The sequence below is a fragment of the Sphaerodactylus townsendi genome, linkage group LG11 (assembly GCF_021028975.2).
Source record: "Sphaerodactylus townsendi isolate TG3544 linkage group LG11, MPM_Stown_v2.3, whole genome shotgun sequence".
Classification (NCBI taxonomy): domain Eukaryota; kingdom Metazoa; phylum Chordata; class Lepidosauria; order Squamata; family Sphaerodactylidae; genus Sphaerodactylus; species Sphaerodactylus townsendi.
Window position 1 is genome coordinate 72,513,959 of NC_059435.1, and position 17,839 is coordinate 72,531,797.

The window sequence follows — 17,839 nt, forward strand, 5'->3', positions numbered from 1 at the left end:
TCTGTGTATGCTTCTTAGTCTTTTCAGGAGCAGCAGTGGTGTAGGAGGTTAAGAGCTCGTGTATCTAATCTGGAGGAACCGGGATTGATTCCCAGCTCTGCCGCCCTGAGCTGTGGAGAGCTTCTCTGGGGGAATTCAGATTAGCCTGTGCACTCCCACACACGCCAGCTGGGTGACCTTGGGCTAGTCACAGCTTCCTGCGGAGCTCCTCTCTCAGCCCCACCTACCTCACAGGGTGTTTGTTGTGAGGGGGAAGGGCAAGGAGATTGTAAGCCCCTTTGAGTCTCCTGCAGGAGAGAAAGGGGGGATATAAATCCAAACTCCTCCTCCTCCTCCTCCTCCTCCTCCTTCTTCTTCTTCTTCTTCTTCTTCAATCCCCCCCTGACCTTCCTTTCCTCCTTCATCCAGGTTTTAACCCAAACTGGAACGAAACCTTTGAATTCCAAATCGACGTTCCCAAAGCTGCGCTCTGGTTCGTTTCATGGTGGAAGATTTTGACACGTCCACCAAAAACGATTTCATTGGGCAGTTCACAGCCCCCTTCACGAGTCTGAAGCAAGGTAAGGCTTTGCTGCCCTGTCTAAGAAGTAACAGGGGGTGGGTGGAGCCAATTCCCATCACGAGACCAACCTGAAGGGCCTTCAAGCAGGCATCTCTTCAAAGCATCCCATGTTGTGGCGACCGGTTTCCCCAGATTCTAATAGCGGAGGCAATTTTTTTCCTGAATTAAAATTCCTCCAGACATTAACTTGTGCAGAGGTAAGTGCTGCCTACCTACACACACCCCCACCCCCACGTTGCTATATGAGCCACTGTTTTGGAAGGTTGAATGCCCACAGCAGGGATTCATGCTATGTACTGTCAGGGTGAGCCCACAGTTTTCAAAACCTGGCCAAGCGTGACTTTTCCTCCCACTTCGCTTTCCCTGCGAAGAGAATCAGGATGCTTTTCTCTTCCTGTGGGTTTTCTTGCACCCAGCAGCTCTTCAAGCCACGCTATTTTTCTTCCTTTAACACTACTTATAATTCAATAGACCAGAGACACTGACATGGTCTGTTGAATTATCGATAGACTGAAGATGCACACCCCCCCGCCCAAAAAAGGAAGATTGCATGGAAAGGAAAGGCGGGCAAATAGCAGATTAGCAGGGTGGTTGTGTAGATTAGCGACTGGCAGCTTCCCTAGCAGGAAACTTCCCTTGCACTAAATGGAGGCAGCTGCAGGAAAACCCACTTTCGATGATGCATGTGAAGCAGGAAGTGCACAAAATAACCCACAGTTTCTAGCCCCAGATGGGGAAAGAGAGTCAAGGAAGCAGGCTACAAGAAGGGTTGTGGGGTTGTGATTTTGGTTTCAACAGTCCATGATACCCTGGAGCGCCAATGGAACCTCAACAGCCCCCCCCCCCTCAAAGTGCTGCTTAGGCACCAGAAGGTGGGATAAACCAGAGTTCTCACAGGTTCGAGTAGGTTACACTAATTATTTGTGTATTGTGCCCAGAGGGTTACTGGTCGGTGATTTTGCCACGTGATTTTTTGCCTTAGTTACACCCTCCTCTCAGCAGTGGCGCTTACAGAACTTGAAGCAGTGCCGAGGCAGGAGGTGCACCCGGTGATGCGTGGCAGCCTCTTCGCCCTAACGTGCATTAGTTCGCCTTGAGGACCAGCACAGCAGCTGTGTCCTTGCCACAACCCTGCCCAGGAATGCCCTTGAGGAATGCCCAACCAATGCCCGTGGGAATTTGCCAGCCCAGCCCCATTGGCGGCTTCACCATTACCAGTTTGAATCCCACCACCATGGAAACCTGTTACTAAATTTTTTGGATCCCACCACTGCTTGACACATATCAAAAAGGCTGACAGTTGGGTTCCCAGGTCCAGGTTGGGAAATTCCTGGAGATTTGGAGGTTGGAGCCTGGAAAGGGCGGGATTTGGGAAGGGGAGGGGCTTCAGCAGGATATGATGTCATAGAGTCCACTTTCGAAAGCAGCCATTTTCTCCAGGCGAACACATCTCTGTCATTTGAAGCCGCCCTGTAATTCTAGGGTTCTCCAGGCCCAATGTGGAGGTTGAATACCCTTCCTGGGGGAGACAGGGCAATTCCCCCCTCTTCTCCTTTATCTTTTTTCTGTGTAAGGCTGCTGCAAGCAAACCTGCATCAGCCAGGCCGGGGGGCCAGACCGCAGTGGGGCTCACGTCCACTCCCAGGGCAGAGCTACACAGAAAGTGCTCCGCAACTTGGAATGTGTGTGATGTTTTGTTCTCTTTTCTTAAAAGGCTACCGACACATATCTATCTCCTGGCCCGAAGAGCGGGAGCCGGTATCACCGATCCGCCACACTGTTTGTGCATATCAGTATTCGGGACGTTTAGTGGAAATGCGGCCATCTTCTCCGGCCGCTCCAGGAATCTCTCTGTCTTCGTGTTCCAAAGGAACTTGGACTCCTAGGCTGGAAGGAAAGACTCTGAACTCCACCCTACTTTCCAGCCTCTGCAGGATCCTTAAAGACCCAAGATGTGACCGAAGCAGTTCAATCCACCCGCTTAAATGTACAAACAGAACTTGGTGCATTTAGGTCTGACAATCACTGCACAAAACTTATTTAAAGGGGGTTGCGTTTTTCCAGATCGTGTGAGGGCCGGGGGGGGGGGGGGGGGGGGGTGCTACGATCTCTCAAGGGACTCAGGTGCACTAAAGAGTTAAAACGTTGAAAAGGCACCACTTTTCAGAAACATGCTCAAGGGGAGTATAGCTAGACTGTAGTGATGGGGCGCAGAATTTCCTGGATTACATTTGAGGTTTGAACTCTCAGATCTTATCCACCAGTTTATGTTCTCCGTTGTATAGCTGATGAAGACCTGCCTGTTTGGGGCTTTTTGTCTGGTAATACATGTCCGTACTAAAAAAAAATGTATAGATGGAAGAAAGGAAGGGGCGGGGCAGTCTTATAGTCACACCCCTATTTTCGTACTCCTTGAACCATTTCCATTTCATTTTAAAGAGGTACACAAATGGGAAGGCCTTTTTCCCATTTCTGCCCATATAGATTTATCCTATTTATCCTAACTTTCTAAAATCCCCAATTTGTAAAATTGCTGTAACATTCCAATTTTTGAAGCGATACAATTTTTCTTAGTGAATGACCTACTTAACACCTTTTAGGCATGCTTTGTGTTTGAAATTTTCCATGAAAAAACGAGAACTAGAAACTTTCAGAGAAATGGCAAAACCGCCCGACTGGAGCCTGGGTATTAGACTGCTATTGCATTGTATAAAATTTTAAGTGAAGGAATTCCACCACATGAGCCCTCTTTATCCATGAGCCGCACTGCAGCCCACATACGCAGGTCCACGTCATCGAGTACATGCAATTTAACATGTTCCGTCTCCTAAAATCTTAAAATGTGCTTCACTTTGGCAGGATTCAGACCACTTTGTGTTGCCCGTAGTCAGAAAATGCTAGTCGTTTTGAACCAAATGATCTTTTTGACGCAGACTCAGCCACAGAAGGTGATTTTAAACTACAAGGATTTCACATTTTATCAAACCGTAACTAATTAGAAGAAGAAGAAGAGTTTGGATTTATATCCCCCTTTCCCTCCTGCAGGAGAGACTCCAAAGGGCTTCCTTGCCCCCTTCCCCTCACAACAAACACCCTGGTGTGAGGTGGGTGGGGCCTGAGAGAACTCCCAGAAGCTGTGTGACTAGCCCAAGGTCACCCAGCTGGGTGTGTGGGGAGTGCACAGGCTAAGCTGAATTCCCCAGATAAGCCTCCATAGCTCAGACAGCAGAGCTGGGAATCAAACCCGGTTCCTCCAGATTAGATACACGAGCTCTTAACCACCTACGCCACTGTTTTCTGCTGAGTGGCACTCAATTTATAGGCGCTGGGGGGGCTTCTCTTCATCAAATCCAATCTCACCCGACCGGCTCCAAAAACATGCTTGGGTTTCCTTGATCTCTCCCAAGATCGTAGCGAACTCAAAAGCGGGAAGACTGATTTGGTGAGATTCAAGAGCGCTCGATCCTCAGCTTTGTAAAAACAGCAAAGTGGGTCTCTTCTGCAGACAGGATCTGCAGCTCCCAGTTGAAGAAGGTGGGGGTTAGGGGTTCGAATCCTATCAGCTGCCCCACTCCATCTTACCCAGTTCTTCCCAACAGAGCCTCCATCTTGCACAAACTCTTCCTATGAGAATCTGGTGATTCCCAGTGTAGCCTTTTTTGGTCCTACAGGGCGCCTCTTCTTTTATCAACAGAAAAACTAGCAGCGTCCAACCCAGTACTGAGTCAAGAGGGTCAAGCAAAAGGATGCGGATGATCATGTTGAAATGAAGTTGTCCAGTTATCCACCTAGCTGCTGTTGGCTTCCTTTCTTAGCTCTGACCAGATCTCAAAAGCTAGGCAGGGTTAGTCCCAGTGGTGGGATCCAGTCTATTCGCACCTATTCGGTAGAACCGGTAGCTATTTTTTTGTCTCGTTCAGAGAATGGTTGTAATTCCACCACTGAGTCCTTTCGGAACCGGTTGTTAAATTATTTGAATCCTACCACTGGTTAGTCCTGGTTATTAGAAGAGAAGAAGAAGAGAAGAGTTTGGATTTATACCCCTCCTTTCTCTCCTGCAGGAGACTCAAAGGGGCTTACAATCCCCTGGCCCTTCCCCCTCACAACAAACACCCTGTGAGGTGGGTAGGGCTGAGAGAGCTCCGAGAAGCTGGGACTAGCCCAAGGTCACCCAGCTGGCGTGTGTGGGAGTGTACAGGCTACTCTGAATTCCCCAGATAAGCCTCCACAACTCAAGTGGCAGAGAGGGGAATCAAACCCGGTTCCTCCAGATCAGAGTGCACCTGCTTTTAGCCACTGCTCTTAGCCACTACGCCACTGCTGCTCCCATGTATTAGTTACATGAAAGAACACCAAGGAAGTCTGGGGCTGCTATGCAGGGGCAGGCAATAGCCTGTTTGCCTCCTGCCTTGAAAACCCTCTGAGTTTGCCATAATTCGACTGAGACTGGGTTGCACTTTCCATTAGTAAGACACCCCCCCGCCAGCCCCCGTCCCAAGCGATCTCCAATCATGGATCCGCAATTCAGCTAGTTTTCTTATACAATGGCTACTTTTAGTGCTGGTATATGCAAACAGTCCCGCTTACTAGGACCGGGATGGCCAGCCGCTGTGGCTCCGTGGTTGAACCAGGTTGCTTTGCGTGACTTAAGGGCTGTTCAAACCGTCGTGCCTGAATCTACCACCTCGAGAGCAAAGCCGACGTCAGCTTTGGCCTTAAAACCCATTTGTGAAACCTCTCGTCGGTCATGTTGCTCAATGAAAATATTGATGTCTTTGAAGAAGAACTTTGTAAAATTTATGAAGTTCTTGCTTGGTTTTTCCTTTTTAAAAATATAAAAAACACCCTTTTTTTTCTTTCTCGTGGTAAAAAGACGGCCGGAGGTTGTCGTTTTGAAGCAGAGGTGGGCCCACTGGGGAGCTGAGGCCAATATTCCGTGCCTCGAGGCTTTCCTTCCGGTTCTTAAGATGCTTAGTAATTTGACCGGAGCATTGGCTACTAAGCTGATGCTCTCCAAAGGTTGTCAAACAGCTCCAGGGCCATTAAGAATAGCAAGAATGGGCGAAGAGGCTGCAACTCTTTTGAGAACTCTGAGCTGGAGGCTAGCGCTTCCCAATTCCAGCACCAGGAGGTGCTGGAAATAGGAAAATCCAACTCGCCGCCCAGAACAGCATGCAGAGACCTGGCAGTGACCCTCAGGCCAAAAGATTTGCTCACCCCTCTTTCAAAGTAGGGTTGCCTACCTGCAGGTGCCGCTGGGAGGTCTCCCGCTATTACAAGCGATCTCCAGACAACCAAAATCAGTTCCCCTGAAGAAATGGGCTGCTTCAGAGTGGGGCCTCTATGACCGTGGTGGCGAACCTTTGGCACTCTAGATGTTATGGACTACAATTCCCATCAGCCCCTGCCAGTATGGCCAATTGGCCATGCTGGCAGGGGCTGATGGGAATTGTAGTCCATAACATCTGGAGTGCCAAAGGTTCGCCACCACTGCTCGATGATATTATACCGCGCTCCACCCCAAACTCTGCCCTCCCCAATCCTCACCCCCCCCCCCAGATCTTCAAGAATTTCCTTCCCCAGAGCGGGTAACCCTATTTTGAAGCCGTTTTCCCCTTCTCTTCACTGTCTCCAGCCCTAACTTGGCACAGTTAAAAGTTAATATCACCGCTTTTTATCAGGGGTACCGTGAGGAAACAGGTAGTCTAGTCACCTGTGGGACAACTTGGAAATCAGGCCTTTCTAATTGTTACCAACTTAGTCCCTCTGTGTACAGTGACAATCGTGATGTGGTTAAAACCTAAAAATGCTATAGTTCTAGAGAGGGAGCGGGAATCAAATTTATATTTATACTGTGCTGTTGTTGTTTTTTTAAATGTCGTACCAAGCCGCAGAGGTAGAAAAACGCTAGTACGATAGGAATAATATATTTTTGTCATGATTCAGATTAAAAAGACCAAAAAAATCTATTTGCTATGTCGTCTTTTCCTCTTTTTTTCTGCGTCTGTCCGACAACCAGTTCACGAATGCAAATGGGTTGGGTGGTTTGTGGTGGACGAGGAAATGGGCTGAAGATTGGCGGAGTTTTAATGCAAAGTATATATATGCCACATACCTGCAAAAGTCCTGAAAGCGGGCTGGAGCAGGTCTGGTAAAATCAGGATCCGGTCTTTCGTCTAGAATATTAAGTCCAGCTCCAGGCATAGCATTTTCCTTCTCCATTTTATACTCATCTCCTTCCAAGGAGCAGCATACAGTTTTCCTCTCTGTGTTTTATTTTTACAACAATCTTGCAAAGTAGGTTTCAGCTGAGCAAGAGTGAACAGTCCGAGGTCACTCTCACTGGGGGGTGGGTGGGATTTGAACACAGAACTCATGGTCTAACCGCTGTACCACACTGACTTTGAACTGCCATGTCTGTCTCCCCATAACTGGACACTGCCTCACCCTTAAATTCTGGATCCGGCTTTGTTTTTTCAGTGACCCTAACAGCCTCATTCGCTGCTCCCATCTCTGAACTCCAGTCATCTACCTGGTGGGCCCACATCAAGCTTAAGATCTCCTCCCTGGGTTTCTCTTGGGACCAGCTCCTTATGCTTCCCCCCAGCGATCTGCGCCACCGTATCAAGGAACTGCTATTCCACCAGGAACATCAACTCCTTGTTAGCAAAGCAAGGAGCCTGTTTTCCCCCCTTCACTTTGAAATCATGCCCGGGATCTGCAGGACAGCTGCTTACTTAAACATCTTGCTCGACCCTAAGTCTAGGTGGTTATTCACCAGAGCAAGAACAAACACATTCCCTCTTACCTTCTCCCCGGAGAGATTCATGGCACACTCACAGAAAAAGCGTACATGTCCATATTGCTCAACCTCTGAGGAATCTTTGGAGCATGTTCTATTAGTCTGCCCAAAATTCATAGATCTCAGACCTGGCTTGTTTTTTTCAACACCGACTTACTTGTGCCCCCCCATATTCCAAATTGAACCGCCTCTTGAACAGGCAGTTGAAAATGGCGGCCAAGTTCCTGCTCGATAATGTGAAATAAGTCTCTGGCTCTCCTTCTATTCACTTATTTTCTTGAAGTTTGTACTGTATGAACTATGAGCAGTTGTCGAAGGCTTTCACGGCCGGAATCACTTGGGTGCTGTGTGGTTTCCGGGCTGTATGGCTGTGTTCTAGCAGCATTCTCTCCTGACGTTTCGCCTGCATCTGTGGCTGGCATCTTCAGAGGATCCTCTGAAGAAGATCCTCTGAAGATGCCAGCCACAGATGCAGGCAAAACGTCAGGAGAGAATGCTGCTAGAACACGGCCATACAGCCCGGAAACCACACAGGACCCATATGAGCAGTTGTTTTACTCCGTTAAACTCTGGATCATACTACTGCACAGTTTTATCTGTATTTTCTCTTGATGCCTAATAAAGGTCTTTGAATTGAATTGAATTGAACTTTCCTGCATTCCCTCTAATGAACTCGCTCTCTTTAAGAACAAAGAAACAAGGTTGAGGGAGATGTCGCACATATTTCAACAGAGGGGAAGCACTGCCTATTTTGCCAGTTCAAAAAAACACCTTTGATATCCCTTTCTTAACAACCTTCTGTCTCGGATTACCCAAGGTGATAAAGTCAGTGGTGGGATCCAAAAATTTTAGTAACAGGTTCCCATGGTGGTGGGATTCAAACAGTGGCGTAGCGCCAATGGGGCTGGGCGGGGCATGACAGGGGCGTGGCCGGGCATTCCGGGGGCGGGGCATTAATAATTTCTCTGTTACTGTAAAAAACTCTGACTGTAAAAAAAAAGTTCCTAATTTCCAGCTGGTATCTTTCTGTCCATAATTTAAACTCATTACAGCAAGTCCTATCGTCTACTGCCAACAGGAACAACTACTTCTCCTCTAATTGACTGCCTGTCAAATACTTAATTTTGTTTCTAGAAATCAAAAGGATAATTTCCTTAAACCAGGAACTTTACCATATTTCTAAAACATGTTTTTAAAACAGCCCAACAGAGAGAATTATCTCCCGTTTTCTACCTTCGCTAACCAGCCACATAGGAAACAACAGGACTTTATGATTTTTGGACCTAATGGAATTTCTAACGGAAAAGCAGACCCAATTAGTAACCCCCCTCTCGGCACACACAAATAATTAGTAACCCACTCTCGGGAACTGGTGAGAACCTGCTGGATCCCACCTCTGGATAAAGTGCTGACAACATCAATGGATGAATCCATATGCAATTATGGGTTGTTTATTTTGAAATCATGGCACGGACATGAAATGAACAGAGTGAATCAGAGTGAGCAACCCTTCTTCAGAGCAGCAGTAACTGGGAATAGGAAAGAGCAGCGTTTGCCACAGCTGCGCTCTTCAAGCCCCCTAGTTCAGAGTTGCCCCACCTCGTCTTGCCAGGAGAAAAGGGGAATTGCTTCTAGGGCATTGACCAAGGGTCTTTCCAGGAAAAGTTCCTGCTATGGCAAGAAGGATTCTTTGGGACTCTGCTCCAGACGTGGCCTCAAGAACACACAGGGCTGTCTGTAGCTTCTGCAAAGGACTGTGGAGGGGATGTTTCCCCAAATGCTTTCTGTTGTATTTTAATACGTTGGATTTATATTTTGAGTTTATTAGAATTACCCTAGACTTTGAATCTGGCCCGTGGGGACTCCAGGGGTTACAGAGATAATTTTTTCTCTCTTTCTCACAATACTAGAACCAGGGGGCATCCGTTGAAAATGCTGGGGGGAAGAATTAGGACTAATTAAAAGGAAACACTTCTTCACGCAACGTGTGATGGGTGTTTGGAATATGCTGCCACAGGAGGTGGTGATGGCCACTAACCTGGATAGCTTTAAAAAGGGCTTGGACAGATTTATGCAGGAGAAGTCGATCTATGGCTACCAATCTTGATCCTCCTTGATCTGAGGTTGCAAATGCCTTAACAGTCCAGGTGATCGGGAGCAGCAGCCGCAGAAGGCCATTGCTTTCACATCCTGCCTGTGCGCTCCCCAAGGCACCTGGTGGGCCACTGCGAGGAGCAGAGAGCTGTACTAGATGGACTCTGGTCTGATCCAGCAGGCTAGTTCTTATGTTCTTATGTACAATGCCCCTGCAAAAATAGGGGGGAAGAGTTATGCTTATTCTAATCATCCAAAATGTGTGTGTGGGGGGGGGGGGAGTGAAAGGAGTACCCAAAACAACCCCTTGAGGATAAAGGCATAGCGACACCTTCCTTGCGAGAGAATCCTCCCATTTTGCCTGACATGGGCAATAAAAAGAGATGAGCAGAACATGGAGCCAAAGCTGCAGGGGGCAGAAGAATTCAGGATGTTCACACAGAGGGCCCCGAGTTCAAGTCCAGCCAGTCGCAGTTCAAAGGTGCCAATGATTAGGGGACCACTGTCACAGCTCTGAATGACGGCAAGATTTTTCCCATAAGTGAAACTCCAAATCTTTTCACCCCGAAATGCCACGAGAGTCGCTCTCGTTCTTCCTCGGGCTTCCTACTGGTTCTGGCAGGATAATGCGAGAAACCACCGGTGCCACCACACCGTGCATTATTCATTTTCTACTTATTGGGCCTTTCCCCACTTACCTTAAGCCCCGCGCTACTCTCCTCGAGCAGTGCAGGGTCCCGGGGCACTCCCCACTCAGGGGCGGCGACAACGCAGCCGCCCCGACGCTGCCACTGTCGCGCCCCCTCAGCGCGCGTCATTCCTGGCGCTGGAGAAAACGGCGCCTTTTGACGATCCGGCGCAGAGCGTGGGGCCGTGGGGATGCCAGGATGCGCGCCAGAAATGACGCGCACAGTGAGTAGCGCGCAGCGACGGGGGTAGAGGGAAAAGTGGGGAAAGGCCCATTATCGGGAAGCCAGGTCTCAAACTGGAGTCTGAAATGCATCCTCCCATAACCCTGACAAAGCAACCTGGGCGATCTTGCAATTAAGAGTTAGTGCAGTTCATCTTTCCCCTACAATCCTGGCAATAGGTGCCTTCCCATTTTCTGAACCTTGGTACCCCGATGTATGAAAAACAACCACCCCGCTTTGCTGGATCAAAGCGGGTCAATTGAAACCCCCATTTCATTACAAATCACAGCTGGCCAAAAAGCTACCGGTGCTCAAGGGATAGGATGGCAAGCTCCAGGTTGGGACAGAAATTTTGGAGGTGGAGCATGAGGAAGGTGAGATTTCAGGAGAGGGAACTTCAATGGGTTGTAATGCCACTGAGTTCACCATCCCAAGCAGCCATTTTCTCCAAGGGAGCTGGTCTTTATTGCCCAGAGATCATTTGTGAGCCCAGGAAATCCCCAGCTACCCCCTGGGGGTTGGCAACCTGAAGGCAGGTGAGCCAGATGGTGACAGCCCTTCACTGTGGTCCCCAGCGTTTGGCATCTCGACTCGTTTTAGAAGGGGCTGGTGATGAAAGACTTGGGCATTCCCTTCCAGGCAGACAGAGGAAAAGTAGTTGGCTTCTCCGGCACTCGGGACTGAATTAGGGATTTCCTTCCCAAACTGTTAGAGAGGCAAGAGTTAGCCCCTAGGACCCTAACCCAAAGTAGGACCCTAACCCAAATCCTTTCACTCAGAGGTGTATCTAGGGCAGTGGTGGCGAACCTATGGCACGAGTGCCAGAGGTGGCACTCAGAGCCCTCTCTGTGGGCACGCACAGAGTCGCCCCCCCACACATCTTGGCTGGCCTGGGCCGCTGGGCCCGATCATTAGCATTAAACCTAAGACCTAGTTTTGGGGAAGCAGTGTAGGTAACCCTGTTAAGCGCTGTTAAACCCCACTGATTTTCATGCGAAGAACTAAAGCGCAATCCTTTATCAGGGAGTAAGCTCAGTTGCTGGCAATGGGGTTTGCTTCTGAGTAAACCCTCATAGGGTTGTGATTCACCCGTTGGATGAGTTGCACGGTTGCTTCAAAACAAAGTCACCGACTACCACCAAGCTTACTCCCGAGTAACACCCGCCTCGGAGCCAACCGTTTTTTCGGGTATTCGGGTTAAATTGCCTTGTTGGCACTTTGCAATAGATAAATGGGTTCTGGGTGGCAGTTTGGGCACTCGGTCTCGAAAAGGTTCGCCATCACTGATCTAGGGAAAGTGGAGCCTGGGGCAAAATCTGAGTTTCCCGCCCCTGGGGTCCATTTTCCCTAGATACGAGGGGAGGGGGGGAGAGATCGAGCCACCTGCTGATCTTATGGAGGAGCACCAGGCTGGCGACAGTGCCCAGTTTTACTGACCGAAGCCAGCAAGGCGCCAAGGTCTACCGCCTGGAGCTGGCAACGGCACCCTGGCCTATTGCCCCGAGCCGGTGAACATGGCCCAGCCCCAGCGCCCCCCTATGTGATTAGATGGCGCGCACCAGGGGACATGTGTCACCACATGCCCTCGTGGGCGGTACACCCCTGCTTTCACTTCCAACACAGCCAGCCTCTGAATCCTCATGCTAAATTCCCTAGACTCCTAAGGCACAGAAATCTCCCCTAATTCCTTGGCACAGACATAAATAATATGAACTGGAAGAAAACCAAGTTGCTGTTTTGCAGTGGAGCGGGGAAAGGAATGAATTGGCCATTCTTTTTAACAGCACTGATTCCAGGACGATTATTTTCAAAGTCATTTTCTTGTTTTGGGGGGGAGGGAGAGGCTCGAGAGCCTCCGAAACGGGCAGCTCTTCCTTCCTCCCCGTCAGGTGTCCCTGAAACGAGTTCCGAGCGGTTGAGGTCGTCTTTGGCTCAAAAGAGTCCAAATTGCTTCTTTTCGTTCTGTTGTTTCCACTTGGGCATCTGGTAGAACTCCTCCTTGGTTTTCCCGAAGATGTCGCAGAAATCGGCATCAGACAGGTAGTACTGGGAAGAGAGGCGGAGGAAGGGGGATTAGAAACATGGAGGAAGGGACCCGCCAGGACAGGAATCAGCAGAAAGCATCACAGACGGGCTGTGGCGAATCTCAGAAATGCAGGAAAGTTCTGGAACTGGCATTCATGTTTACGCCGGACATATGTGGAGGCAGCTTTCATTGCAAATACATTGTCCTTCTGATGAATGAGGGAAGGTGGTATGGTATAGTCTGACCTTATCAGATCTTGGAAACTAAGCAGGGTTAATATTTTGATGGGAGACCACCAAGGGAGACTCTACAAAGGAAGGCAATGGAAAACCCCTTGTAAGCCCTTCTCGGAGCTCTCTCAGCCCCACCTATCTCACAGGGTGTTTGATGTGAGGGGGGAAGGGCAAGGAGATTGTATGCCCCTTTGAGTCTCCTGCAGGAGAGAAAGGGGGGATATAAATCCAAACTCTTCTTCTTCTTCTCCTTCTCCTCCTCCTCCTCCTCCTCCCCCTCTTTGTCAGGTCTTGGACCAATAATCAATAAGTGGACTCTGGATACAGGATCAGTCGCCTTTATTGAGTTGAAATCAAGGACTCAGCTTCAGAAAACCAGTTCTGGCGATCTTGGCTTTTACAGTCATATTTATTCCGCCAGAGAACCAGCGTGGTGTAGTGGTTAAGAGCAGGTGCACTCTAATTTGGAGAACCAGGTCTGATTCCCCGCTCTGCCACTTGAGCTGTGGAGACTTATCTGGTCAACTAGATTAGCTTGTGCAGTCCAACACATGCCGGCCGGGTGGCCTTGGGCTAGTCACAGTTCTTCTGAGCTCTCTCAGCCCCACCCACCTCACAGGGTGTTTGTTGGGGGACGGGGAGGGAAAGGAGTTTGTAAGCTCCTTTGAGTCTCCTTACATGAGAAAAAGGTGGGATATAAATCCAAACTCTTCTTCTTCCCTTCTTTGATTCCCCTGAACTCCCAACTTCCCAGAGACTGTGAGAAAATGAGGTGTGAAAGATTTTGTTTTCAAAGACAAGTATCCCAAGACCAAGGCAGCGATAGTCTCCTGCTATTTCCCCCTCCCTTCCGGAGTACCAAGCAGGGTCAGCCTAGTTATCTACATGTCTAAGCACATAGAAACAGATCAAGGAAACAAAAGGCCTAGTACAGGGGTGGGCAATTATTTTTTCCATGGGGCCGCATAAGAAACAGAAAATATTGTGGAGGACCGGGCCAAAAGGCAGGGGGGCGAGGCGCTTTTGAAAGCCCCGCAGAAGCCGGCAGCCAAGGCAACCGGCTTCTGCGGGGCTTTCAAAGGCGCCTCGCTCCCCAGCACAGCAGGGGGGCCAGTCAGGGTCATCCGGCGGGCCGGATGTGGCCCGCGGGCCGTATAATGCCCAGGTCTGGCCTAGTATCGCCACACGCAAAGATGTCGAGGAAACCTCTTTACCTCTTTCTTGGTGGGGTCCACCCCTTCTGGCAGGTCGTCCATCGCCTTGTTGATCAGCAACTCTCGAGGGTAGGCATCATTTCCAAGAGTCTCTAGCGCAGGGGTGTTGTTATTGCTGCAAATGATGCCGTTGTCACCGTTGCTGCTGGGCTGGGGTTGGTGTGTCTGTGGACTCTGTTTAGGCCCCGAACTGGCTGGATTTGGAGTCTGCTTGGGAATTGGATTGCTGTTGGTTTTATTGCTATGCAAGTTGGCATTTTTCAGGTCCTGTCAAAATAAAAGGAACACCTTTGAACTGGGGGGGTTGGCATTTCAGATACGGGGAAAAATCACGTACAAGAGAGTTCCTGGTCATGTCCAGAGGTCCACAAGTTTGGGTGGTTGTTGCTACACTCTGTTTCACATAAAGATGTTAGTTCGATCAGGTGAGGTGCAGTAGTTGAAAAAATTGTTTGCTTCCGCATTCGAATATAGTCCCCAACAGATATAAGAACATAAGAACTAGCCTGCTGGATCAGACCAGAGTCCATCTAGTCCAGCTCTCTGCTACTTGCAGTGGTCCACCAGGTGCCTTTGGGAGCTCACATGCAGGAGGTGAAAGCAATGGCCTGCTGCGGCTCCTCCTCCTGAGCACCTGGTCTGCTAAGGCATTTGCAACCTCAGATCAAGGAGGATCAAGATTGGTAGCCATAAATCGACTTCTCCTCCATAAATCTGTCCAAGCCCTTTTTAAAGCTATCCAGGTGAGTGGCCATCACCACCTCCTGTGGCAGCATATTCCAAACACCAATCATACGTTGCGTGAGGAAGTGTTTCCTTTTAATTAGTCCTAATTCTTCCCCCCAGCATTTTCAATGAATGCCCCCTGGTTCTAGTATTGTAAGATATGAGCATTATTAGTAATTTTAATTCACTCCCTTTGTTAAATTGTTATTATTGAACATGGTACTTTGATACTAGAGCATTTATGCCAAAATGTGTTTTTATTATCAAACGGATGGGGGAAACAGGACTAGGGAGGCACTAGGACCCAGGCGGAATATTCTATAACAAAGAAGGTCTGGCATGCTTCATTCTGTGGTGGAGGAATATACAATCTACTAACATCTTTATGTGGAACAGAGTATAGTCGGCAGCAGTTTGCCTCTCTCACTTCTTCCTCTAGAAAGCAAGGTTGCTGGGCGTGGAGGTTTCAAAGGGCAGAGGATCAGAATGTGTGGGGTGAACATTGTAAGCAGTCCCTTCCCAATCCATAATACCACTTACTGGGCACAGCCTGTCACAAGTCCCAAACTTGGGTTAAGAGGATAAATTCCTCTCAAAACAGAAATTCTTAATACATTCTAACACTGGTGCTGGTTATGGACACTCAACCTAACCTACCTCACAGGGTTATTGTGGGGACGAAATGGAGAAGGGGAGAATGTCATCAGCCACTTTGGTTCCCCGTGAAGGAGAAAATGAAGTCAGCAGATACATTTTAATGCTGCCGCCAGTCTTTCTCAGAAAATTGTTAAATCTGCTGGTGGAACCCCCATGCTCAGAATGGGTTGACCCAGAAAGGGGTGGAGACTCAAAGCAGCAAGAGGCTGCAGAGCTCATGTAGTTTGGAGGAGACGAGGCTACCAGACTCGGACCTTAGTTTGTATAAGCCATTAACACCTTGTTAAGGGTTTCTTTTTGTGTTTGTAATGGGTGAGAGTTCTCCTGGAAACCTTCATCATGTTGAATCCTGTTCACCCAGCCCTTGGAGTCTTCAGGAGCCAACCCACTTGCGAAGATGTTCAGAGACTACAATTTCCATGAGCCCTACCACTTGACCATGCTGGCAGGGGCTGATGGGAATTGTAGTCCATGAACATCTGGAGGGCCATAGTTTGAAGACCCAACCCTTGGTGCATAAGCCCTTAACACACACTTGTTAAGGGGGGTTTTTTTTTTTTTTAATTAATTTTGTAATGGGTTGCAGGAAGTTCTCCTGGAAACCTTCATCCCATGTTGGAATCTTGTACAATAACAAAGCCCTTCGCGGAGTCTTCAGGAGCCAACCCACTTTGCAGGAAGAAGTAATGGACTTGGCAATATCAGAAGACTGTAACTTCTAGAACAGATGATGGCCGTAGACGCCTTCTTATGGCACGGGTGCCAGAGGGTGGCACTCGGAGCTCTCTCTGTGGAGCACGCATTACACACAGAGTTCATCATCGTGGAAATGAGAAGGAAAATCACCCTCACACACACACACACACACACACACACACACACACACACACACACACACACACACACACACACACACACACACACACACACACACACACACATCTAGGCTGGCCTGGGTCACTGAGCACGATGTGTGCGCATTGCGGTGATCAGGGAGGACTCGGCTGGCGGGCCTGGTGCCTATGGTCCGGGGGCTAATGCCCAAGGGGGGGCACAGAGGAGGCAGAGATGCTAGAGAGGCACAGAATGGTGCCTGCGGGACTTGCTGGAGGCTAGAGCAGACTGGCACCTGCTCGAGAGGGTGGGGAAGAGGAAGAGGGAGCCAACCAGTTTTTTCTAAACGAAAACCTCAGCATTCAGGTTAAATTGCCGGGTTGGCACTCTGCGATAAATAAGTGGCATTTGGGTTGCAATTTGGGCACTCGGTCTCAAAAAGGTTCACCATCACTGAACTAGAAGGACTTGAAATGAAACCGGAACAGGACCTTGCAGTGTGACGTTAAATGTTGATGTTTGATGTTATATGTTAAGAAAGTAAACCATTTTGTTTTTTAAAATGTGTTGTTGCAAACTCATTCCAAGTTCTGCCCCACAGAACCCACAGATAGTGGTTACGCTGGCAGATAACTCTGGAGGCATTTTATTCATTCCATGAAAATATTTATTAGCCAGTTTTCTTCTTCGCAGAGCTCAAGGTGGCTTCACAGCCTCGATCAAATTAATAAAACAGAATGGATAAAAGAGGTAAAAAACGTAGTCACAATTTAGGATTGTGAGGGAATTAATCAAATATCCCCCTTAAATAAAATAATATCCAGCCATCCTCTGAAGATCAAAGGTGAGGGGGCCAGGGGAAGCTGTTCACAGAAAATAAATGGCTAAATATATGATTGTGGGGCTGCCACTGAATAGGCCGTCTCACGTACCCGCCCTATGCGCTTCTTTGATTGATAAGACAGTCACGAGGCCTCTGTCTCTGATCTTAAGACAGTCCTTCAAATACCCTGGTCCAAACCCATATACAACTTTAAAGGGATTTCCTGCTTTTTGTTAGAATTAAATTGTAACAGTGATTTTTACAGACTCCGGCCACAGACACCTTTAAAAAAAAAAAGATTGGGTTATGGGACGCCTGTTATTATTGTATTGACCGCTGTCTTAATGGTTTTAATGGATTTTAATATATGTAATTATTTTGTTATAAACTGGATCTATTTTGATGTTGTTGTACACCCTAGGGGATGGGGCGGTCTACAAATCTAAACAATAGATAGATAGATAGATAGATAGATAGATAGATAGATAGATAGATAGATAGATAGATAGATAGATAGATAGATAGATAGATAGATAGATAGATAGATAGATAGATAGATAGATAGATAGATAGATAGATAGATAGATAAAACACAGTGCTACAGTTTTAGAGGGTTGGGCATCTGTGTATGTCTAAAAGGGAATGCCAGGCTCCCTAATCTTGATTAAACCGAGGGTGCTTCTGGGATTTTGAAAACAGACACCAATACAACATGATGGGAGAAATACGTAAAGCAGAGAAGCCCTCTCTGAGCCCCGCAAAGGCCACGATTTCCACACGCAGAGGGCCACTCACCACTGTGATCTCCGAAATAGCCAAGACATCCCCTAAGCTTGTCTTCAGCTCCTCGTAAGACTTGCCGTCCTGAAAGGAAAGAAAGCAATGATCAGATATGTGAGCAAAAAGCTCAGGCGACCCACAGTCCTGAAGAAGAGAAGAGTTTGGATTTATATCTCG

General features: G+C 48.3%; 2 protein-coding genes across 2 annotated transcripts in view; one reads left to right on the forward strand and one right to left on the reverse strand.

Moving 5' to 3' along the window:
- Positions 1 to 3,292, forward strand: part of PLCD1 (phospholipase C delta 1) — a 160,135-nt gene extending 156,843 nt beyond the window's left edge. The window contains 4 exon segments of the mRNA XM_048511360.1: positions 409 to 458; positions 461 to 560; positions 2,277 to 2,299; positions 2,301 to 3,292. Coding sequence (XP_048367317.1) covers positions 409 to 458; positions 461 to 560; positions 2,277 to 2,299; positions 2,301 to 2,372 — 245 coding nt within the window. The 3' untranslated portion in view covers positions 2,373 to 3,292.
- Positions 3,293 to 11,616: 8,324 nt separating this feature from the next.
- Positions 11,617 to 17,839, reverse strand: part of LOC125440942 (villin-1-like) — a 33,135-nt gene continuing 26,912 nt past the window's right edge. Inside the window, 3 exon segments of the mRNA XM_048511124.1 lie at positions 11,617 to 12,415; positions 13,843 to 14,109; positions 17,678 to 17,746. Of these exon segments, the coding sequence (XP_048367081.1) occupies positions 12,302 to 12,415; positions 13,843 to 14,109; positions 17,678 to 17,746 (450 nt within the window). The 3' untranslated portion in view covers positions 11,617 to 12,301.